The sequence below is a fragment of the Seriola lalandi genome, unplaced genomic scaffold, assembly GCF_002814215.2.
Source record: "Seriola lalandi dorsalis isolate HSWRI2012SDOR001 ecotype SW California unplaced genomic scaffold, Sedor1 jcf7180002055006, whole genome shotgun sequence".
Classification (NCBI taxonomy): Eukaryota; Metazoa; Chordata; class Actinopteri; order Carangiformes; family Carangidae; genus Seriola; species Seriola lalandi.
Genome location: NW_019525549.1, coordinates 406,418 through 431,971, shown reverse-complemented (window position 1 = coordinate 431,971; position 25,554 = coordinate 406,418). Strand labels below are relative to the sequence as shown.

At 40.8% G+C, this 25,554-nt stretch overlaps 1 protein-coding gene across 1 annotated transcript in view; it reads left to right on the top strand.

Moving 5' to 3' along the window:
* tenm3 (teneurin transmembrane protein 3) overlaps nt 1-25,554 on the top strand; it is a 206,170-nt gene that overhangs the window by 36,254 nt on the left and 144,362 nt on the right. The window contains exon 3 of the mRNA XM_087171480.1: nt 21,837-22,104. Coding sequence (XP_087027606.1) covers nt 21,837-22,104 — 268 coding nt within the window. The remainder of the gene's footprint in view (nt 1-21,836; nt 22,105-25,554) is intronic.

Genomic DNA, 25,554 nt, shown 5'->3' with positions numbered 1-25,554 from the left:
TGACGTCAGCGGCCATCATCAGTGATCGATTACTGCTGCACACTTTCACATTTCAGCTCTGTTAGTTGTTCTTCAACTTGGTCCACATGTAATGAAATGTACTTAGTGAGCTTATGAGAGATTCTTCTATGCACTGCATAACACACAGACCTACACAGATCATGGTGCATTGCTACGTGGAGCCATTATTAGAAAAACATAAGGAATGTAACAATTGAAAACATTAGTCCACTTAATTTGAAAACTTAAGTTCAACTGCTGCCTTAAAACCACGAGAAAAGTTAACTTGAAATGGCAACTGGTATGAAAAACTTTAACTTGAAACTGTGAGTTGAAATAGTGTGGAATTGTATTTGTTTGACAAGATGAAGTTTTCTTGAATGGATAATGTGACTCGGTTGTTTTAAATCCCAGTATGAAGTTTAAACTGCAAATGATCATTAGTTCAACGATTTATAAAACTTACATTTTTGAGCTGAAACAAGCTCTTTAACTTGAGTTTACTCAGTTTTAAGGCAGAAGTTTGAACTTCAATTTTTAAATTGAACCACATGAATTATTATTTGCAGATACTGCCATGATGCATGAAAGTGAACACATTTAGATTTGTAATTCTTTTTTTTTTAATTAATTTCACTGAATAACAGTTAGCAATTAGCTTTGTTGTGCTTGTATTTATTAGCATGGAGGTGGGCATCAATTCACGGTTTTCAATTCTGGACTAAAATTCTAATGATTTGTTTGGTCATATGATAAAAGCACTGAATGTGGTTTTAGACCTGGGTTGGTTTGGACAGACTTATGTTTTGTGGATTACAACAGAAACCAAAATGGGACCTGGAAAGAAACCAGGAAAAGTCTCACTATGTAAGACTCCTACTTCACATATGACCCCACTGAAACTTGGGCTGGACCAAACTTTTAGTGGAGTGAACCAAAAGACATGTAATTCTGATCAGTTCCTCTCGTCAAATCAAGCTTTTTTTGTTTTGGTCAGTAACTCGGAGACAGCTGCTGTTTTTGATGACAGTCCAACCATAAGAGCTTATTCGACTAGAATTTGGCACATCCAGAATTTGCTGTAGTTGCCATCAGGCCTGCTCCTGGTGGCTCTCCACATGGCAAATGTTAGGCTGCAAGTTGAGGATGAAACTCTAGTCTGGCTGTTTGAAACACTGGGGCCACGGGGGCTGAGTTCGGTCAAATCGGAGTGCTGATCTGAGAACAGTTCGCTTGTGGACGTTGACAAGCACCAGATGCTGAGTCGCGTTGGCAGGCCAACGTCCCTGGATCAGTCCTCTTATAGCTAGGAGTTTGATACGAAACAGACTTTGATGGTTTGAAGAAAGGAACTAAGACGACCACAATTAGAGTCAGACTATATCAGGAGAGGGGGCTTGAAAGGGAGAAATAAAGAGGGAGGAGATTTGGAGGAAGGAGAATGAGAAAAAGAAAGACAGCTGCACGGAGTTATGGAAATAGAGAGACAGACAGACGTCTCTTCGTATATACATTGCCATCTAAACATAATCAGAAACAGCTTTGAAACAGGGTCTTGAAATGCCTAAAAGGTTTGTGTGTGTGTGTGTGTGTGTGTGTGTGTGTGTGTGTGTGTGTGTGTGTGTGTGCGCGTGCGTGCGTGTGTTTGTGGATATGTGTGTGGTCTTTTTTCCCCAAAGTAGTTCCAGTCTGACCAAACCAACCAATGTTCAGCCAAACATCTAAAGTATCACTCTCACCACTTCCTGCACTTTTTAGACGTGCTTTTACTTTTTTTTTTTTATTATTTGTTCACTCGTATCACTCTGTATCATTTCCTCCAGTTTTCTTTCTTTGCACCACTGATTTTGTGGGAAGTCAAGCACTGAAGCAAAGGAAACGAGGGACCTGAGGCTGATATGTCCTTGCACATAAAGACACACACACACATACATCTCTCTTTTTTGAAACTCATTGTTTACAGGAGGAAGAAGCTGAGCAGGGAGAACAAGCAGAGATTGTGAGAACAGCGGAGAGAATCCAGCCTTTTTCTTTTTTCCGTCTTCCTTCAGAAAATACATTTTTATTGGCTGTTTACTAGGACGACCAAGTGCTTTATGAAGCATCAGAGACACAGGGAAACTGAGCTTTTTTCAGTCTATAAAGGCAGTTCCTGAAAGTCTGTCTCACTGCCCTACATTGGAAACGGGTTTCAGGGTAGAAGCTACAAAATATAAAAGCCAGAGAGATATTCATACAAACTGCTGTGACACTGATATACAGGCTAACAGGGGACACAGTTTTATCAAGTTTTAATGAAACATTTTGTTTGACTCCAGGAGCTCAATTTGTCATTATAGTGGATAGTAAATGTTGTAGTTTGGCTGTGCTACATCAGCTGCACACTGACGTGAGTCCTGCCTCGTATCTCGCTGAGGTTTCTGTGAACCTGGCTGTACTCATGGCAGAGAGAGAGAGAGAGAGAACGGTTGTCAGGATCAAACAGCGCAGGATATTTATAGGATTTACTTGTGCCGCCTGCCTGGTCAGACCGAGTCAGTGGCCGTCAGTGATGGTTGAAGGCACAACCAGGTGTGGCGCTAATACAGCCGCAGACTGATCCTAAAAATCACATGAGCCAAAATCGAGTGGTGGTGTTTGTTAGTCACAGAAAGATTTGATGATACACGCAGTGTATAATAACCGTCTCCGGTGTAATTGTTGTTAAAATGCACCTCTAACTAAGTATACACAAACTGGATGTTGGATATTTCAGCTTGCTGCTGCTTTGAAACCACGTTCCAAATTCCCTTTGCTGCCTTCCTCAGCTCTTCCTCCCTCTGTCACCTCTGTGCAAAGGGCATTGTCACTCTAATGTAATTACATTATGTCATTTACGAATGCTTCCCGGTAAATGTCAAATGACATAACTAACCTACACTGCAAATATCACAAAAATATCTGACTAAACTTTTTTTGCCCATAAACCTAACCCTACATTACTATGTGTACTTGTCATATAAGGAAATACTGATGCCTGCCAGCGTGGAATTATATGATTACATTACATTATAGCTGCCACTGACGCCGCAAATCCACAAATTCAACCATCGAAGAAGAAAATACTTTGCTAACGGTGTGTCTGTGTGTTAGGATGAGCTGTGGCCTAAGTGGTAACCCAGTGTTGATGTACAGCAGTTACCTATGGCAGTACATTAATATATATGATATTAATATATTGAACTAATACAGCGTCCCATATTTATTATCCTGTATCCCAAATATGCTTTGAAGAGCAGATGGTGTTAGACTAAAACTGCCAGTCAGTAATTGTATCATATGTTATTTTATAAAACAATTAGAGCCACATATTGACGAGTACCTAGTTAAAGTTGTGAGGGTATACATGTGCACAACAATACCACTTCTGTAAATACCATTAGAAAAGCAACCAGCCACTTACACGGACTCTTAATGCTCTGTGATAAATGAGCTGAGACACTGAATTTATTTTTGATTATCCAAAAGAAACCAGCTTCAGAGATTTGTTTGAAGTAATAGAAATAATATCACTATATAACTTTAAAATTATGTGTGAGAGAGATCTGCAAAGAAAAAGAACAGAGGGTCAGTTACTGTTTTCTGGTTGCATTTTGGAAGATTTCAATAATCAGTGAAGGGGCCCGCTGTGCGATCAGTATTACTGCTGAACTATCTGAAAAAGAACTTTACACAGTCTTACCACAGGTATGAGGCTGATTTTATAGGCTTGTCACACTGATAGCAGCATAAAGGGTATTTTTTTAACTGCTGTACCTCAGCCATAGCAATGTTTTCTGAATAGCAGTTCCAGAAATGCGCAAAACATGTAGAAAGTGGGCAGATATAACCACAAGCTTCTCTGCCATTGGTAGTGTTTGACAGCTGCAGACAGCAACACAGTGCAACAGCCTCTTGTTTAATGTAACACTGATCATTTGGTGTAATAATAGGCTATTGAGGTAAAAAGTCAGCAGCTTGACCTACTTTAGCCACTGCGTGTGTTCGTGCATGTCCCTGGTTGTTGGTGGCTTGGGTCGTTATTTGGTTGATAATATTGAATATCACAGTAATATTGAATACATGTGTGTACACATATATATATATATATATATATGTATGGGTGTGTGTGTGTATGTGTGTGTGTGTGTGTGTGTGTGTGTGTGTGTAAAGTAAAATCATATAATGATATATTGTAAAAAAAAAAATAATAATAATGAAAAAAATAAAAAACAATTTAATTAGTTTATGAACCACAGAAACTGTTGAAATAATGAAAACATTTGTGTATTTTTCCCTTGAAGTTGTACATGCACATGTACATTCTCGTCTTGCTTCAAGTTAAAACTGCAAGTTTGCATCATTCACAATGGAAATACCCCAGAAAAGTAAATCCCTTTAAACTAACTTTAAATATGGACATCATCTGCGTTCACTGCTAAGAGTGAAATGCTTTATACCAATCCGGATATTGTAGCACAGTGTATTTTAAGTGAAAGTGTTTCAAATGTGTGATTCATTTATAAATGTATTTGTTGTCATTTGAGCATCACAGCATGGAGCTGATATACTTACCGTCCTTTTATTACTACCGCAGCCACTGGGAATATACGGTGATCAAAGCTCGTGTTGAAGGTGTCACATGCCTTTGAGACTGTAAAGGAAATATAGGCTAAGCAGACCTGAAAACAAATGAGCGGTGGTGTTTACCTCCCTCTCTGTCAGTCACACATGTACATATGCGCTCACACACCTGCACAGCTTTGTTTTCTGGGTTTGCAGCAGCAGGTTGAAGAGTGAGCTTTTTCTTTTTCCGTCTCAGGGCGGGACACAGACACTGTGTCTTACCTTATTTATTTAAATATTTTTTATTTACACTGCCTCAGGCGAAGGCTTCCTCTTGCATTCTACTTATAGACAACAGCTTCACTGTATTGGACTGAAGGACAAAAAGGTGTTCACTTAGACAGAAACATTCAAAGATCCATCACAAATATATCTGTTTAATTACTATTGCAGCTTGAGTCAGGTTGTCTTAGCCTCTGTACTGAAACTTTAAAGCTCCATATTTTCTTCTTCTCCTGTGTTTTATTTCAAGTGTTGATCCATAAGAAGATATATTTGTGGTTTTAAGAACCAAAAACCAATCTCCTCTCTCATTCTTCTCTCTGGAGCTCTAGTAACAACTGCCAATCAGAAGAGAGGCTCAGAGCCTCCTCTCTTCTGATTGGCAGTTGTTACTAGAGACTGTTTTCAGAGTGATCTAATAAAAATATAGCAGATTTCAGGTAAAACACTCAGAGAAACCAAATCCTGCAAGGTTGGATGGTGGGTCCAGGTGGGCGGGGCTTGGATTAGGGCTGAGGGCGGTGACAGCTTTGTTGTGACATCACAAAGTTCCAGAAGTCCTGACGGCTGGTTTTAAGGCTCAGTTTCTGAATACAGGCTGTGTATGTTTCTCTGTGGACTGAGGCTTTGATACTTTCACAGTATTAATATAGAAGCTAGACCTGCTTTATAATCAAACAACACATAGACATCTGCCTTTATACTATATGGACTTTTAAAGACTTATGATTTCTTTACCAAAAATGCATTTTCTGATCTGATTAAATGTTGCACTTTATTCATTTCAACAATGTAGTTTTGTTTATTTCTACAATAAGTAGTCAAACACTGCACCAGATATCTTATCTTCAGACAAGTGAACAAAGACAGCGTAATAGCACATCGCTTCTCAACACAAACAGTCTCTTTTTCCCCCTGAGAGTGAAAAGACTCCACTGTCCAGCCTTTAGTTGCCTCCGAGACGCCAAGGCTATCAGCTCGGAGCGGAAAAAGCAACAGAAAAGAAGATGAGTTTCTTTGCAAACAGCAGGATGACGCCAAGGCTTATTGACAACATCTATAGTGAGACGGAGAAAGGAAGGTCAGACTTAGATGGAGGGAGAAACACGAATAACACTTAGTGCTTTTTACGTTGGGTTCAAGTAGGCAATTCTCCTCAACACCAGAACTAATCAATGCGTCATTGAATGGAAGAGAGGAAGAGAGAGACAGGGAGAGAAAAAGAAACATATTTCTCCTCAACACAAGACCTAATCAATCAATCACTGATCGGGCTAATGGACCTCGGGCAAGTGGCTGGTGGCTAGTTGCTGGGATTTAAGCTTCAAACACTCACATGGTAAAAAGGCCAGAATCACACAGCTCACGTCTGAGGCTGATTGTAGAATGGATTTACAAAAATAAAATCAAAATGTTGGAGCAGACTCCATGTGAAGAGACAGAGCCAGACAAAGAGAGTGGAGGGGAGTTAGAGGATAGAGGGTGAAGGCAGAGAGAGTGTGTGTGTGTGTGTGTGTGTGTGTGTGTGTGTGTGTGTGTGTGTGTGTGACAGCCAGTGCACTGTCCTGACTATAAAATGAGACACAGGTGGAGGAATGTTTTGAAGTGACACACTACGGCCCCTTTTGTCGGAGTTAAACTTACAACTCATGGATGTTAAGTTCTAAGTGCTCTGCTGTTTTCTGGCTTTCTATTATGCAAGTCAAGGTATCTTTGGTCACGTTATTACCAGCTACTTCTATGAGGACTGATCTTGCAGCGGGGTGAGGGCGAATGTTTGGCATGCAGGGTTTCACCAGGTACTGTAGGTTTTGTGGAATGATTTTTATTTACGAAGCCAGTCTTACACTCTCCATCAGCAGCCAGTACTGCAAACGATCGAAGCAAGTTTTTTTTGGTGTCCAAAATCTGTGACATGATGCTAACATCAGCTGCAGCATGACGTTTCAAGGAACGCTGAATAAATAATACTGTTAAACAATCAAGTCCCTCTTATTAATGTTGATATTGCATTCTTGATATATTTTCCAGATTGGTTAAAAGTGCTTTTATACATCTTATGCATTCACTGTATTCCTCCACTATGGCCCTTTTTAAATACCTCACTCTGGGTAATGTTGGCTTTGCTTCTGCTGTGTGGATTAGTGATTTATAACCACAGACTGGGCCCAAGGACGCCAATTTACACACATCTGCTGAATAAGTAGATAGCTTACATATATATATATATATATATATATATACCTAGTACACTTTGGAGTATGAAACAGGCTTTGGTTGTAACCTCATCTTAGCGATGCATGCTCCAGAGAAAAGAAATGTTGCATATGAGTTAGAATAAATGGAACAGGGAAATGGATATTAGCATCTTTTAAATGTCTTTGCTCTTGACGGTCCTCGAGAAATTACTTCAAGATTATTTTTGTAGTGAGTCTGCAGGTAAACCAACAGTTCTCTGTGTCCAGGGTCTGTATGTAAAGCCTGTTCTCATCTCACTGTATAAAATAGGTCAGAACAAACCTGCCACCACACATCCAATGGAAGCAGCACATTTACAGATGAGTGTGTCTCAGTTGTCAATAGTACAATTCATCTGAATGTTTCTTATTATACAAATTACTGCTTAAACGGTGAAACTGACAAGGAAACAAGCAAGTCAAGGCCATATTGTCTACACGATAAAAACCTTTTGATGTGTTGCTCTCAAAAGGAAAATCACTGACTCAATTACTGAAAGCCAAACTGAAAGTAATTGAGCATGCAAGGGCATGGTTGTGTTTGTCACAAATTGAATGTGACGGTTTTATGTGCAGCCTTTTTCACTCTTGGTGATTTGCCAACAGGTGGTCCAACCTAAATGACAGTGCTCTTTGTTTACTCCCATTATGACACTTATAAAGATGTGACTGAAACTACTTGGATCAGGTTAGGGAAAGCATGTGGTCAAGGTTAAAAGACATAACACTGACCGCAGTCTCTCTATCCATTTTAACCTCCTCAAATACTATGATGTAGATACCAAGGGTCGCTCCTGATTGGCTCTTATGTGCTTCAACTACCAGTGGTGAAAGCAACATGACCTACAAGTGTTACTGACCTTGTTGTCTTTGCTAGCAGCTGTTGTTTGGTTAAATTCTGTATTTTAACACTACAGCTGTCTTTACTGTTCCTCGTTCGTAGTATTTTGTGCGACTAATCAACTGCAGAGTAGTTAATCTGCTTCCTGTTTACACGGGCTAGCACATGCTCAGTGTACGTGAGTCCGGACAGAGATTGTTTCTGATACAGAGCTAAAACAGTCGTCTGGTCGGTGATCGTCTTAAAAAGAAAACGTAGTTGTGTGGACGTAGCCTCTGAAAATAGACATACAGTAGGTTGTTTTTCACTTTTTGGTTTGCATATCTTCGGCTGTGACCCGTAGGAGCATACCAGCGGCAGGCCACCGGACCTTCTTCATCATGGTAACAATAATAAACACTGTTAATGTTGCGGAACGGTCGTGGATAGAAGGAACAAAGTTTCTTTTCACACAAAAAACAAATAGCAGTTTCCAGTTTGAAAATCCTGTGTTTTGTCGACCCACCCATCAAACCCAACTTCCTCCTTTGTGCCCATAGTTACTACGGCCACTAGAAAAGAAACCTAATAAGCTGCTTACACAGACGACCTAGGGTTCAGTTTTTGTTTCGTTGGAAGACACAAATGTCGTGATTTTTCTGGCGGGTACATGATCCCACAGGGAAAAACCCTTTCTGTTCTATGTGGTCTGCTGGTGAAGCTAAAGCTAATAGCAAATTTGTCAGTGTGTGCTCCATCCATTCATTTTCACGTAGAGAACCTTGTAGCCTCAAGGGGCTCGGCACTTTTAGAGTGGTTGTTATTGAGATTTCGATTGTATTTCAGTACTCTGGCAAAAAGGTTCGTCTGATACGCAACCCAATAAAGGAAATTTGATTTTGAGAGAGAGTTGGGAAAGCAAAAACAGGGAACCTGATGGAGATAAGAAAGAACCAGAGTAGGACATACTGCATGTTTTTAAAAAAAAAAAAAAAAAAAACCCTGGTTGCTGAGAGGACAAAAAAAGGATAGAAAACAAATGTAAGAGTAAAATAGCAAAAGCAAGGAAAGACCCAGTGGCTAAGAGGATCACAGTTTTCCATATTAACAACTTGGACAGAGCGGGAGAGTAGAAGAATGTAGAGAGAGAGAGAGAGAGAGAGCACCGAGAGCTGACTTGGCAGGAGAAAATGAATGAGAGAATGAGGGCGAGAGAGACAGGGGGAAGGGAGAGTGGATGACGGGTCACTGCACTGGTGCTACAATAAGGAGAGATAAATGTGGAGGACTGATGAGAGGTACTGAAAAGGCTGCAGCTGCCTATATTAAAGAAGTGAGTGGAAGATAGGATAGGAAAGAAAGAGAGGAGGTCAGATGAGAGGAAGATGGAAGGAGCGGGAGGGAGCTGATGGGAAAATATAGAGATATGGAGGGAGAGAAACAAAAGAGATTGGATGGATAAAGAGGAGAGGAAATTAGTTTGTACTGTACTTTGTTCAGATCACTTTAGGGGGAGGAAAAGAACAGATATTGATACTTTCTTCTACATCTTACTTAATCTCTTGCACTTCCTTCTTTTAAATCAATCGCTTTTCTTTGTTACCATCACTATCGCTGTCCCCATCAGTAGTAAGTCCCTTCCCTCTCTTTGCGTCTTCATTCTCCACCACATGAGCTGTATCGGCACAAGTCTTAGTCTTAGCCAAATTACCAGAACAGCTGATAAGATTCAGGTCAACCAATAAAAGCGTAGCCTCATATCCGAGTAATGTCATAATGGTGTTTTATTACACTCCTTAAAATGACCAGGAGTAGGGTTTTGCATATTTTAATTAACTGCATATTATATATAATCTTACTTTACATCTGTTTGCAGGCACTAGACTTGCTTCAGATGCATAATCCATTACAATGACAGTTTCTCTTTTATTTACACACACATACATATATTTCAGTCTATCTCTATCTGAAGAGAGTCTGCACTTGTATCCTGATACAGTGTTATTTAAGCTCAGCCAGTACATCAGACTTTTATACCTTTTCTTTTTTTTTTCCATAGGACCAGTCGGCTGGTACCCAGACATGACCTCATTAATTCACCTCCTCTGCCCGTCATCTTTACATGGTGGGAATGGGAAATGACAGGCAGATAAAACTAGCTGGCATACAAATAGATAATCCTGATTTTCTGCTTTTTGTATATGTACCTCATGGTACATTAGATATGGACATTGTTCAGCTAGGAAAAAAATAACAATAATGAAAAGCTGAAGCTTCCAGACAAGTGTTTTCTGGATAGAAAGCGTGGCCATGTCTTCTCTTGTTGTCAGTACCCACTCAGTTCTAACCTACTCATCAGATTATATGAGAGAGTATTTGCAAAGAGGTCACTGTTCAGAAAATCTCATATTGAACTCCATAGCTAAGCAAACAATATACAAATAATGTTGCTCCATATTCTCTTTTTTTTAATAAAATGTAGACTAGTGAGGCTTGTCTCCTTTAATTACATGTAGTAAAATCCCTTCCCTAGGACTGCTTGTGTCTAAGAGGATTGCTGTGATGCTAATGCTGCTATTAAATGGTCTCATGAGCACCAACTGTCAGTCTTGGCTGACCTGTCGATGTAGAAGCTATCATTTCCTCTGAACTCTTCGTCGCCCCTTCTTTGCTTAATACTATTATGTTTTAATTTCTTGCTCTCTCTACCTCTCTTCCTTTGTGTCACTTTCTGTTTCTCTCTCCGGGTCTTCACTTGTCCTTCCCCTCCCTCCTGTCCCCCCTGTTTTTTTCTCTTTACATGCCTTTAGCTCTAAAAAAAGGTGATGTATATTGTCAGATGCAGTGGCCATGAAAACACCAACTTTACAGCACAGGAAGTCATTCAGGAGCAGGAGTTAGTGGAGGAGAAGGGGAGAGACAGAGCACAACCATTACACACAAACACACACACACACACACACACACACACACACACACACGTTTGTATTATGATACCTTTGAGGCCCCTCTCTTGTCATTTGCCATAAACCCTAATATAACCAGTTAGTCCTAACTTTATGTCTATCATAAAACAATCTAGTCTGGACAACAGTATGCCCTTGATTCCTCTACCTGAATACACAGATGATGCATCAGTTTGTCAGTTAATGGTTCAACTCTGTGTGGCGAGCAGCAGACTGGCTGTTCGCACCAGAAGCCAGTCAACAAGTGATTCTGCTCCTCTGCTCGTTTCTAACCACACACACAGGTCATGAAATTAGAACGTGGAGCTTTTCATGTGTTCCTGGATCAGCGGGACGTAGCGTCTTTGCAACAATCAAATTAAAAGGACCATTGCCTTGTCTGCCAGGAGGGATTTCTCTCCTCCCTGTGTGTGTGTGTGTGTGTGTGTGTGTGTGTGTGTGTGTGTGTGTGTGTGTGCATGTGTGTCTACTCATCTGTCTCACTCTCTATTTAGTCACTCAAGATTTATTTACCTATTTACCCTTATTATTTACTTGAACTTGTATAAAGTGTAAATAGTGGAAACTCTTGTTTCTTCACAAAAACTCATTCATTTTAGCTCGCTGGTGAAACACACAAACACAACATGCAGGTTATTTAAAGTAGTCGGACAGAAACAACAGCCACTAACAATAAAGCTAAAGCTTAATTAGATTTAGTTTAACCGAAGAAGAAGATCTGTAATATTTTGCTGTCAGTGCGTACGTGGCGAGGTAACGGAGCGAACAAGACGCAGTCTGGTTACAAATGTAAATGTGTGTCATTCTGTTGAGTGGTAGAAGCAAAGAAACATGTTTGACACATCTGCTGTTTTCAATGACTGTCAGCGAAGTAGCTGCTTACTCTGTGAGTCGCAGCGCAGCCACAAACACACATCCTGGGCTAACGTGTGTGTGGGATCCAGGTAGCAGGAAGTGGACCAAGGGAGGGGGGAGTGAAATCATTTGAAACTTAAAAACTTTTGCATTTATAATTTGCACATGATTATATTATATACATATTATTCAAATTTACATAGTTAGATTTCAGACTGTCCTGTAAATAATGAGCCCACAATCCGTCTGTGCAGCAGGTTATTATGACCCATAGTTAGGTTTTGTTGCTAGGCGACATCTAGTGGTGGTAGTAATGATGACAGGAGCGAAGGGGAAAGTGTGGTGACGTAGTGTAAAGAGAGACAAAGTCCACGTCAGGAGGAGGTTGAGGTGGATGGATGAGTATGACACAGGAGAGCGCTGTTTGATTCCCATGTGGAAGTAGCTGTTTATATTGTAACCATGACAACAAAGATCTTCTAATGTTGAGGAAGTACTTATTCTAACCCATATCACCACCTTTTCCTAAACCTAACCAAGCCATGACTGTTATTATAGTAACCATGGTGACAAAGGTAGGTACGCCACTGTCGGTACAGTCCCGGTGTTTATTATTGTAACGCTATTTCAGGAGACCCACCCCAATGGGTCGTATCAGAGGGTTGAAAAAAAACGAAAAGTTTTGGTTGCCCAATGTCGCAACCTATATTCAATCTAATATCAACGTCTAATGACGTTGGTAACCAGCTGCAGGCCTGCAGGGAACTTTCTTTTAAAATATTTCTCAAGCTGTTGGATAAAGAACTGAATTGTAATTATTGCTTAAGCCATTTAATCATTGTCTACCCGTCTGGAGTAAACAACGTCAGTGAGTTTACCACTCAGCCTCAACATTGATTTATGTTCATTATCTCTCTCTTTCCCTCTCATATACAATTTGATATTTCCCAGCCTGGTCTAGAGAGAATCTGTGTTTAGTTCATCTGCAGATGACCCGAGTGCTTGAGTGCTATACCTGAAATTCTTAGGTAAGGATCAGAGCTGGTCTCCTCGTGCTGGGTACACACGTTACCTTCATTTAATCAGTTCAGGTTTTGCAGCTCATCCATTTGACAGTAGGTTACTGAAGGGTCTCGCAGCTCAAAGGGAGTTCCCTCCCTAGTTCAATCCCATGTTTTCTTACCCCTTTTCAAGGCCATGTTGCACTTCCCATGTGTTGTTTGTAGTAATGATAAAATGGTTCGGTTGTAAGGGACCAAAAGAGCTTGCTAACTAGCCTAGCGCAGGCGAGTTTGCCTAGAGAGCTAATGTTAAGACAAGTAAATAAGTGGACTGTCGAGAACTTTTGGTTTATCATTGGTTTGCAAAATACTTTGTGTTTCATGAAGAATTTTTCACATAACATGTTAGGAGTTGCACTAAAAAAGGCCTGAGGAAATTTTAACAGTTGTGAATTTGACACCCACATAGTCTAAAAAAAGGATTTGTTTGTCCCCGTAGGGACAGAAGTGGCAGCCATCTTGAAATTTCAAGTGGATTATGGGATTTTTCAAATTAATGGCTCTGGAGGGATAAACATACACATTTTGGTGCTTGTGTCCTATTTGAAAGATTATTGTAGTTACCTGCTGCACTAAAATACAAAAATAAAATCAAAGTACAATAAAGTAAATATAGTGCAATATAAAAACACGCTGCAGTGCTGTGTGAGATGCAGTCTACTTAGCAGGTGGAATAAAATGTTGTTTTCAGTTATATAAAAGTATGCACAGCCTCTGCTTTCTTAATATTTTCAGAGAGACTCTTCTAGACTTGTGAAGCACATTAATAAATACTGCATCCCCACTTTCTGCCCAGTGCGCTGGAGAGGACCTGGGGGCATGTGAAGCGCTGTCGGCTAACAGAGAATCAGCTGTGAAAGCAAGTCCTAATCTATTAAGAGCTCGAAAATATTATATATATATATATATATATATATTATATATGTAACAAAGACCAGTTAGGCCAGGACTAATATGATATACTCCCTCCTTTTTTCATTAAAAGTTGGGCTGCAGAGAGAAGACCATCAGTGAGACAGTTCAGTAAATTACCCTGTCAGTAGTTTTTATAATTAAAAGGGACACATATAAAAGCAAGAATTACAGGCAACAATTCAATACAGGGTCAGAATTAAATAAAGAAATCTTCCTGTGCTTCTGGAAAAACAATCATTTGCTCCCTTGTGAAAGAATCTTAAAGAACTGCTGAGATATTGTCAGTATTACAGTCACTAGCATTCATCTGCTGCACAGAACTTAAAGGGAGGAGGTTAGAATGGATGACTGAGCATACGAAGCATAGGACTTTGACACTAGAGGCTAGAGTTTACGTCCTGCATACCATGCTCCATGGGTTCACGCCAGAGTCTCAATTATACAATGACAATGGGAGGGTCCACTTTTTCTTAGGGGCGAAAGGGAACCCAGTACAGTGCAGGCGCCTGCTTCAGTGAGCTTACAGTGTTACAGTACAGTCATTTGTTTGATTAAGTAAAGCTGTGAAATAAATGTAGTGGAGTACAAAGAACAATATTTCCCTCTGAAATGTAGGAGTTGAAGTATAAAGTAGCAATTGCATTTAGTGACAGTATTTACTTTCCACCGATGGTAATACAAAACAATTAATACGCATTTAATGCACATGGATTTTAATATTGTTCAATTACCCAGAGGAAACCAGTGTTGCAAAACACTGTCAAAAGAAAGCAGCTGAAGCCTGCTTGAAAAGTCGCTAAATGTTGCGAGATAACGTAATACCCTAATTTGCATATCCATGATGCCATCGCCTGGTATTTAAATCTCGCAATAAAGTCGGTAAGTTGGCAACACCGGAGGAGACGTTTAACTAATGCCAAGCTTAAGAAATGGTATGGTCCACTGTGGAGGTGTCTGAAATTGTATTATAATATTCTTCCAAGCAGAATATATTGTAATATTTACAATTGCCGAAATGTTGTTTTTATTCGAAAAAACTTTTATTCTGACGCTACTAAAACACTTACAGCCAAGTATGAAGTGTCTCTGGTGCACGGACTGTGTGCAGGTGCAGCGGTAGGAAGGGGAATATACTGTAGATCAGAGTGTGTGGTGATTGATGAATGCACTCAGTGAAGCCAGACAACAACAGCTAAACAAATGGAAAGACACTTATTCAGGAAATCATATTGTGTGGATGGTGCAGGGAGTCATCACGTCATCACGTTTCCACACAGCACCAAAAATGAAATACATTATTATAGAGACACTCCGTGTGTGTGTGTGTGTGTGTGTGTGTTAAAACACTGAGCTTCTGTGATGAGGTTAAATATTAATGTTTCATCGTTATGTTGATTAAAAGGCAGCAATTTGTTTCCAATAAACACTTTTGCCGGTGCAGTGTGTTTCTAGGAGACAGGGTTGCCAGTCACGTATATAACCTTATCCACAAGTGGCAGCTTTAGTTGTGCCAATTTAACAGAGGCAAAAGTAACTGGCCATGTTTGATGCAGCCAGCAGTTGTAAAAGCAAAAGTAATGTCATGTTTTGCTGGTCCAGCGCATTAAAGATGAGTCTGTGTGGTGTTTTTTTTAGAGGAAGAATCCTCTCAGAAAACCCGTGTTTTTTCAAAACTACATCATGACAGACATTTTTGTCTTATTTTTATTTGTAACAGTAAACATGCCACCTGCTCTATCTGTAATTTCACGTTTTTGTAAGCCTCCCCTGATTTCTGTGGTTTTTAATTTTGTTTTTATTTCTTCTATCCTTTCCCCTGGTGTGGGTCACTGAGGAGAGCGGGGCCCTCTCCGCCCACATGCCCCACAAAGGCAGCTCCTGGCTTGGGAAAGAGGCCTGCCTCACGCCCCTCTCCTTGCCAGGAGTCCAGAGGTGGAATGAGTTTTCACGCTTCAAGAACCACGGGTCTTAACTCTTCTACTGACCTTTTTCACTATGTCGATGAGTCTTTTACTTTTACCAGGATCTATTCTCTCCTCTCTTTTTTTTTCTTTTTTGTCCTCTGAATCTGTCACTACTACCATCTGTGTACATCCCTGTGTCTTTCTGTCTGCCTCTGCCTCTCGCTGCGCCTCTCTTACAGTCCATATTGTTCCTTCTTCACCTCATCTAATCTCTGTTGACCATTGTTGTTGCTTCTGAAACTTTTAATTGACTTCCTGTGTCACCTCCTGTTCTTTCTGTACCCTCTTTTCTTCTCTCCTTGTTCAATTTTCTGTCAACAGTGATGGAGTTTAACACAAATACTGACCTGAGCATTGACTGGCCTCCCTTGTCTTGTTCAATTTATATATTTTCACTATTAGTTCTTTTTCCAATTTAATTTTTCTCATGCTTTGACAATTTACTTTATCTTCCCTGTTTCACTCAGCATCACTTTTACGTTACATTTTTAACCTTTGTTGCTGTTTGTCATAATTTCTCTCTTGCCTGTGCTCACAAAGGTCTGTTATGACACATACAACAGTTCTCCATGACTCTACGAGACTATACATCAGACATACAGTGTACTGTGCTGTAAACTAGATCTTGTAGAAAAGATTCCCTCAAAAAAACGTCAGAGAATCCTTGAACATACCTTGAAATCCACAGTGAATACTGAGATGAGAAAAACAGCAAAACCTGCAAACACTGATGAATTAAATATATAACTTTTGACATGGTTTATGAAAAGGTCAGAGTGAGAGAGGGAAGGTAGTGATGGAGAGAGAGAGAAGAAGATCTGTGCACGAACGGAGAGCAATTGACACACAGATAGATGGAGTGCCATAGTGAAGCTTGTAAATTGCGGAAAGCAGCGTGCCTACAGAGCAGCCACAGAACACCACAGTTAGATAATCATCTCATATTTAGATAATAATTATCCCAGTGGGACATTGTTTTTTATGACTGGTATGACTGGTGCTGGTAATCATCTGTTCCCAGTAACGAGTCACGCAACCTGAACGACCATATAGGTTATTTGTCCCAGATACATCCCATTGTCTCCTAAAATAATGGCGTACAGGATCTTTGTCGTCATGGTAACAGCTATAAACCTGAGAAGTGCACTGGCCCCAGTGCACCAGGCATTCATCGTTATGGTTACAGTGATAAACATATGATTAAGCTTATGAAATTGCTCACGGTTTCAGTTTAGACTCCAAAACAACTTGGTTAGATTTAGGAGAAACCACAGTTTGGGTTAGAATGAGGTTAGATGAGCCTTGTCGTCATGGTTACAGATGTGGGACAGTCTTCGTTAAAAGAAACAATTATGACCATAGACATATATACAAAGACTGTTTTATATTTCTCTACCGATTTCAGTGAGTTGTTTTAATATTCAAGGTTTTATGATCTACATGGAGTAAAGATTAAAGTTTTGTCTCCAGTTACTAAGAATTGTGATAGGTTTAGGCTTCTTGTTAAGATATATATATATATATATATATATATATATATATATCTTTTTCTCCGGAGTGGCTAAACCGTCTCCACAACACTGATTGTCCAAGGATTTTTTTTTTATGTTGACCGAGGGAGGTGGAATAAATTTGAAAACCTCATTTGCCCACATACCTTCAGGTAATGAATTTTGTTCAAAATGAATCTTAGTAGCGACGTGCCTGTGTGTTTGTATGTGTCATGATTATAGGGGGTGTTTACTTCATCTACTCCAGCTGCTTGTTGAATTCATTCATCAAGGTCCTGCAGGAATCAGAACTTGGTTGTAATAGACTATTGTGTTCTTTTGGATTCCTTTTTTTAAGTCCCTGCTAGTAGGGTTGGATCACTGTCAGCGTTTCTCATAGAATTTGATTCTGAATTAGACTCTCTTGAATTGATTATTAAATATTACCATATATAAGGTGCTCCACTGTAAATATACTACTCTGTGCTGCTGTCCTCTTCCTCTGCTGCACCTCTCCCTTCATTAGCTACAGCTCTCCCTCCCTGACCCTCTCTTGCTGCTTCGGCTGCCACAGCAAAAATCCTGGAAATATTCAAAACAAATTAATTGGATAGCTACAGGTCGGACTGTTCAGCTTTCCCACATGTGTTTTCTTAAGTTTGAAGGTATTCTGTTTTGCTAATACCTCCGGTCCGGAGCCCTTTTCAGCCTTTGAATACTACTTTCCAATATTCGTGTGGATTGAAGGAGCAAACATTCAGCATCAGAGTTAAAGAAGTAACATTAATGTTACAAGCAGTCGATATTCACTAGCAGCTATGCTAGCCGTCTGCTGTTAGGTGGTTGCCAACTACAGTCCTGTGCAGAGAGGAGCGGTTCTCCACAGACAGCCTGTTGTCAGGGAATTTCACGATGTTGTCTTTTAATTGCCATTGAATGTTTTACTGACCTTATCCACAACATATGTAGTTCACAATTTACTGCAGATCAATTTCTCCTCTACATACCGGACAGATAATTATTCCGTCTCCAGTAATTAATTATCTGCACGTTATCAATAACTAAATTGGCAGCCGTGTTAGAAATTGCATAATGACTGTGGAAACCATGACCATCGGCTGCCTTTGCCGCTACAGGATATAAATCAGACAAGATACCATTTAGAGACCATGCAAATCTTTTGGCAGTGAAGGATTTATGTAACACTTCTGGGGCCATTTTCACAAAACATCTGAAGGCAGTGTGTCGCTCCTTCCTGGCTGCATTAGAAAAAATAAATATAACAGCTGTGTCAGTCCTATTTTTAACACCTCTCGGTTATTGAAGTCAGGGTAATTCATGAAGCACAAATCTTCTGTCTGTCAGCTGAAGAAACCATAAACACCCTCTGTATCCTCTCACATCACAAAGAATAGGCTGCCCTAATGGCCATCACCGGACTGTGTGTTGTAGATGTGTTACACATGTGATGCAAGCCCATGTAACAACATTGTCAAAAGAAAAAGACATGTTTACCCACCAAGAAGAGTGTTGTGAGATTAATACAGCGCAGACACTGACAGTCGTCACTGTCAGTGTCAAGTCTGAACCGATGAGGCTGCTGTCTGACAGGCATCAGGCCCCAGCGGGACGTCACTTGGTGGGGCACAGTAGCTGACCCCGCGGGCCGTGGCTCTTCACAGGACCTCAGTTTCATTACAACATGGAAAAACACAGTCTACAGACTGTTTTCATTTGTAATGAGCTTCTCTTCCTTTATGTGACTCATGTTCACAGACTCTTCCCTCCCTCGAACTCGGTAGTGTTGATTTCACAACCCTGGCCGACCAAGTGAAACAACGTGCTTTAAAGTTAGAAATCTGCTTCTTATTCCTCCGTAAAAGTTGGTTTGTGAAGAGCCGTGATGAGGGAACTGTTTTGCAGATATCTGTGTGTGAGTTCGTAGAAGCCCTCAAATCTGTTTTGCTGCTTTCCCTGTTTCATGAAAATGATTTAACATGACAAAAATTACAAGTTGAAACTTACTTTAATCTTTCTCTTAAATATAGCATGAATATGCCTCATATATAAAGGAGCTGGTCCATGCATGCTATCCCTTTGGCCTCATTACATTTTTATGGGTTTAAGTGTTTACACACACAGACACACACTCATCCTGATATTAGGCTTCATGATACCAAACACACACATCAGAGATATTTGGGAAGATCCAGTGGGACATTGATCCTGACACATCCATGCGTATGAGTGGATACATCTGCTGCACTGAGACAGCTTGTTGTCTGTCAACTAGACTGATAAATCTCCCAGCCTCCTCCTCATTGAGATCTGTTATCTGTGTGTGTGTGTGTGTGTGTGTGTGTGTGTGTGTTTGTGTGTGTGTGTGTGTGTGTGTGTGTGTCACTCTCTGTCTGTATGCTGCTCAGCATATGAGTGCGTAAAAGGTGTTTAGATATACATTTGCAGTGATACAGATGTAGACTTGTTAACGATGCCTGAACACTAATTTTAAACTCACTTTTGTGTGTGTGTGTGTGTGTGTGTGTGTGTGTGTGTGTGGCATTCAGCATTTAGCCTTGAAGATCTACATAAGTGCCCCATACTCTCCCACATCTCCATTCTCTTCTCTCTTTGCTTTCTATTTTTTCTAGTGAGGGCAGTGGAGAATGAATAACAGCAGGGCTGGGAAATGGAGATGTGATGCTCTTTATGCAAATCAAATACCAGCGTTGTCATTCATTTCCTTCAGAGCACCCTAAGGACGGCAGAGGAGCCGAAAAGCACAGGGAAGAAACAGCTCGAAAAAGTTGAAGCCAGGTCAACGTTGAGCAAATGTTTTTACAAAAACAAAGCAGGGTTTTGTGAAGGCCAATCACTGATCAGTATTCAGTCTGGCGGAGACGAGCGCAGCGTTGGGTTACAGTTCTCGGCAGCCTTGCTCGCCCTGTACCACAAAAACATGAAGATGTGAGCCTGGATGCAGATTCAAGGATATCATGATGTTTCTCAGCAGTAGTAACGTAATAGTAATTAGATGATTTTCATTGGATTTCTTCGTCACCATGAAACACACATTGTACTTAAATCCTATCTGACATTGAGAGTAACAAGAAATACATGAAATTGAGCACGTGACTCTGCTGGTGGATGTTTGCTCTGGGGAAAGGCGCCTCGAGGGCTTAACTGAAATACAGCGGAGAGGAAATGAAAGGAGCAAGCGACAACGTGTGTGAACTTTGCCAATGTTAATGCAAATTTAACTGGGATTTAGAGAAAAACAGCATAGACTTGCAGTCAGCTGAGAGAACCACCACTCAAACATCTTACAGACACACACACTCAAAATCGGTCCTGCAGTACACTGTATGTACGTAAACCTGAGGACAATATTTTTTAAATTTTGCATTAAATTTCATCGCCTCTTCCTTCATAAAGAGTAAAGTTCTGTAATTGATCTCCCTCAGCATTTTCAGTCCGTCCATCTGTAGCCTGAGGGCTGATTATTTAAAGGGTTTGAGAAAGAATCACTGGTTTTTACGTCAACAGGTCAAACTCGTACCGGCACCGCAGTTAGATTTTTGCTAATTACTGCATCACAGGAATTCCTACTTACTTTGATGAGCAGTAAAAGTCTGTGATTGTCAGTCAAGGTAACACCTGTTTCTCTGTGGTTAAGGTGCTGACAGCTCTGTTTCTCTACAGATGACGGTGTGTGGCACTGTGATAGAGAAATGTGATCTAAGGTGGTGGGATCATAATTTAAAGGTACACTAAGCAGCAGTGTCCGCAGGTCCTTTAGGACAAAGCGCACCCTCCCCCTGAGAGTTGAATCAAATCGTCCCTTTGAAATCATAAGGTTCTATCTGCATTCTGAGCAGTTATATTGACAGAGAGATATTGAGCTTCAAAGTTTTTGTATTCCTCAGAGCAAAACTGATGTGGAACAGGTCGCTTTCATACATCATACATATATACATATTATACATTACATATATTCTACACCTACAATATCAAAATCAGGTTATGTATAAAAGTCAGTGCTAAATATTCTGTCCAGTGCAGAGGCCAATCAGATATCGGAACCACTAGTTTAAGTTTCCTATAGGTTGGAGAGCAAGTAAATGTAGCAGGTCAGTGTAAAGGCAGCATTAGGTTTTGTTTTATATCAGAAATGTTGACTCTGATGATCTGTCTTATTTTTTTTTTTTGGGGGGGGGGACAAATGGGTGCATGAATTAAATTAGTGTTTATCGTGCTATTACAACCCCATCAATTCAAATATAGACTATTTAATTACCTTTAAGGCATTAGGTGGTTAGCATGCTAGCATGGTAACAGTGAATGTAAACTCCTCTAAAACTAAAACAATTGAAAAGGGACTGAACTTGCATTTGTTCTGCTGCCCTTCTTATTCTTATTAACTTCGTGTTATGGGACATTTTCTTATCTCCACTGAGTGTCCTGCCATCTATGCCCCTTTTCCCGCCGTCTCTGAAGAGTGAGGTGACCTGACAGAGAACCTTATAAAACCAAGTTAGAGTTCGACTTTGGAAATAGAATCTTTTTGATTTCTCAAAAAGTCCAACAATGCACCTCACATAAAGTTGTAGATTGTCACAGAATAAAAATATGCAAATAACCACGCTTCTCTTCTTTTGACAGAGCAACAACCCAATCACCACGGCTCCACCTTGCCTCCTGTGCCCCCCCCTCACCGCCAGCAGCCCTCAATAACAGCTCTCAACCAATCTCTGGGCTCAACGCACCACGCTGGCCAGTCCCTGAATTCAACGCGGCAGCTAACCCCTCCTACTGGAAGCCCGGCCCCTGTGGCCGGCCAGTCACCAGCCGAGCTGCAGACCACACCCCCCGAGAGCGTCCCGCTGCAAGACAGCTGGGTGCTGGGTAGCAATGTGCCTCTGGAAACAAGGTAGAGTGACTTTATCTTACTTTTCGTGTCTTTTCATTTTTCTTCTGTAGGTTTTGCACTAGGCCTGAACCTGACGCTAAAGAGTCACAGCCAGAGTTGTCAGCATTGCTAATTATGGTGGTTATGGAGTGATGTTAGTGACTGACACTTAGTGAGGATTTCCTTTCATGGCAGGAATGTTATGTTTCCTTGAGCAGAATGCCTCTTCTACCTTCCTGGGTTATTCACTGTCCTATCAAGACAAACCAAATGTTCATTTTATGTCAAATCACAAACAAATCAATGTTTAGCAAATTTAACTGGTACTTTAAATAGTAGACCACAATATACCACCAAAACACACCCGGCCAGTCAAACAAAAACTGTATCGCATTTTAAATTAGAGACCATCCGGAGGTCATCCCAGATTTACAGACAGGGGTTCACTCTTCTCACCAGTCCCTTTTTTCATTAAATACCATTAACTTATATTTATTTATTCACCCCAGATGTTTTGCTATGCTACTGCAGTCAAAGCGTGAACGAGTAAAAAATGTTACATAAAAGTGCAACGTGACATGATGGCATCATGTGGAACCGAAGGCCGCCATCTTGGGTTCTGGACTTCAGACAGTGAAGGAGCTGTGTCCCAGTTCAGGGCCCGCATCCCTCGGAGGACGTGGTCTATGAATGCTTGGCCCTTTGTAGGCGATGTAGACTTCAAAGGCCGAGATGAAATAAGACGGTCTGGTCTACAGAGGATTTTCGCTGAGCGTCACTACCTGTGATTGCCCTTACCGCTGCATTGCAAAAGCATGGCTTCTGTCGCCTAGCAACTTTGACAATACGTAACCTTTTTTTCACAAAGACTTGAGGTTTTGTGGTCCTCAGTTGTGCTGTTTAACTGTTGAACTGAGCTGAAACCCAATACAATACTTTAAAAGTGTAATCCGCAGGCTCTCTGTCAGTGTTGTTTGTTCCAATATTATTTTCATTACCAGAGCGCAATGAATCTTCAGATAGGTCAGTCCACCTGGAACATGAAAGATACAACAGGTGGATCCGTCATGGTCCAGGAAAAGAAGGATGCATTTGAAGGAGCCTTTAAAAGCCTTTGATTGGACAGTGTAGTCGCACCGCTGTGACGCAGTCGGTCTTCAAATGCAGCCTTTGAAGGATGCGGCCCCTGAATTGAGACACAGCAAGGGTGCATAACCCACGCTCATTATTATTCATTTGACCACCTTTGTCTGGTTAGATCTGTGTCTGTAGGCGAGTTCGCTTCAGCCTATTAACGAATTTGTCCTCTGTCGCTGCCTAACTTTGCTGCAAAGAAATTTAAATATGTGAAGAACATCAGGCCAAAAGGCTATTCATTATTATTGAATTCATTATGCTCTTAGTTTGTTTGCTATTAGCCTGTGTCTTGTTGAGAGTTATAAAGATTGAAAAGAAAGCTGATATATGTCCTGAAATGCTTCCGTCTGGCAGACCTCTCAAAGTCAAACACAGCGGTTAGAGGGCTGTGGTTATTAAATGTTCTGTACTTTATGTAGCAAAATATACATATCGTTTATTAAACAAGACTATAACCTTTTTCAAATGTTTAAATTGCCTAATCTGGTCCCAAACATGGGGCCGTGTTACTTTAATCTGTCTGCCCCAAATCATATGAAAATGATCTGCAGTTCAGACAAAAGATTTCCAACCAACCACAATAAATTCTCTGAACGTGTCGCTCGTTTTCTGACTGTGAATCCAAATATACACTGAACCAGCGTCTTCATGGAAGACTTTTAGTTTCCTTGAACTTCGGTATTCGCAGTTGTCCTTTCAAAGCACTACCAAGTACCCCGAGGTCAGCCTGTCTTTCTTTTTGGCTGTGACATGGGTTTTATTGTATAATTTGAACTTTGAATCCCTATTCACTGGATGATTTGTAGTTCTTTCTTTGAGCCCTAAACACAGTTCTCTGATATTCACTCTGATACTCTGATATTCTCTGATAATCTGTTCTCTCCAGCAGAGTGTAACATCATGCTGGCGACTGTGTAAAGGCCTATTGTCCCTCCACTGCCCACACACACACACACACACACACACACACACATATACACAATTTATGGGTGCAACTTCAGCCATGACCCTCTGTTCATCACACTCCCTCATTCACTCCCTCCTCACCCTCTCTTTTTTTGTCCTGCTCTCATTAATGTCTCTCACCCAGAGAAAAGGAGAGTGACAGATTTATTGTCTTTGTAACTGTGTGTGTGTGTGTGTGTGTGTGTGTGTGGGTGTGCCCCTTGTTCTTATATCCCAGCAGGGACTTTAATTGAGTTCTGCATGGCTAGAAACTCCTTTTTGTGGGTGCAGACTTGGATTTGGGGATTAAGGTTAGGGTATGTTAGGGTAAGGATCTTGAGAAACAGCTCATCCAAAAAACCACAGTTAACGCTGCACTTCCTCAGATCCTCAGCAGTACACCTGGCACGTTTGAAGGTGTTTGGATCACCGGTTGTTGAGGAATTTAAAAGACAGACAGAGAAAAAGCAAAGATTTCTCCCTATCAGTAGGACCAGTCGTAGTGTAGTGCCTGTTCACGGTTTAGCATTTTCTTCTGAATCCCAACGTCTTTTTTCAATTGTTCCCAATGCGGTGGGGGCGGAGGGAGGGAGGGGGCGTATGCTGCGGCTGCCTGGAGAAAAAACGCTGTATCCAGCGTCTTTTCTCAGAGAGCGCTGCCTTTTTGTGCAGTCGCTCTGAACAGGAAACGTACATTTACCAACCAAGTGACATCAATGGCCTTGATAAGGACCCGCAGAGGTTAAATGGAGCTCCCCTCCAGTCAGTCAGAACTGAAGACGCCTCTGCGATGAAAGGTGAAACATCTTCAAGTACAGTTGGCCACGATTCAACTTTTCTTGGATAACCACGCCCTGGATGAGAATCTTCACAGATATATATATTTGTATATGTTATAGGTTGAGTATGTCTTTTATTGCGAGGACAGGGCGAGAACTGTGGAGTGACACTAGGTGGAGGTTAATTGGGTAACTAAGGTAGTAACCAATTCACCCCTGATAGTTGGACTTTATTTCAGGAAACATACAGGCCTTAACAACACATGAGGGTAAGCAATCTCAATCCGCATCTCTCTGTAACATTAGGGGTCACTGGGCCAACGTGGTCAGAAAGTAGAATAAAAACTGCAACAACAAGTTCTCCAGGTTAAACAACAAAACACATTGTTGGTCCACACTGTCCAAAACCATGTTTCTGATCCCACACTATAACTGACAGAATGATGCTGCGGTTTCAAAAACAAAACTGTCTTCTGATCTTACACCATATGGTAATGGTCTGGTTTGGATTGGATTGGTCTGGTCTGGTTTGGATTGGATTGGTCTGGTCTGGTTTGGATTGGATTGGTCTGGTCTGGTTTGGATTGGTTTGGTTGTTTAGGGTTTGGGA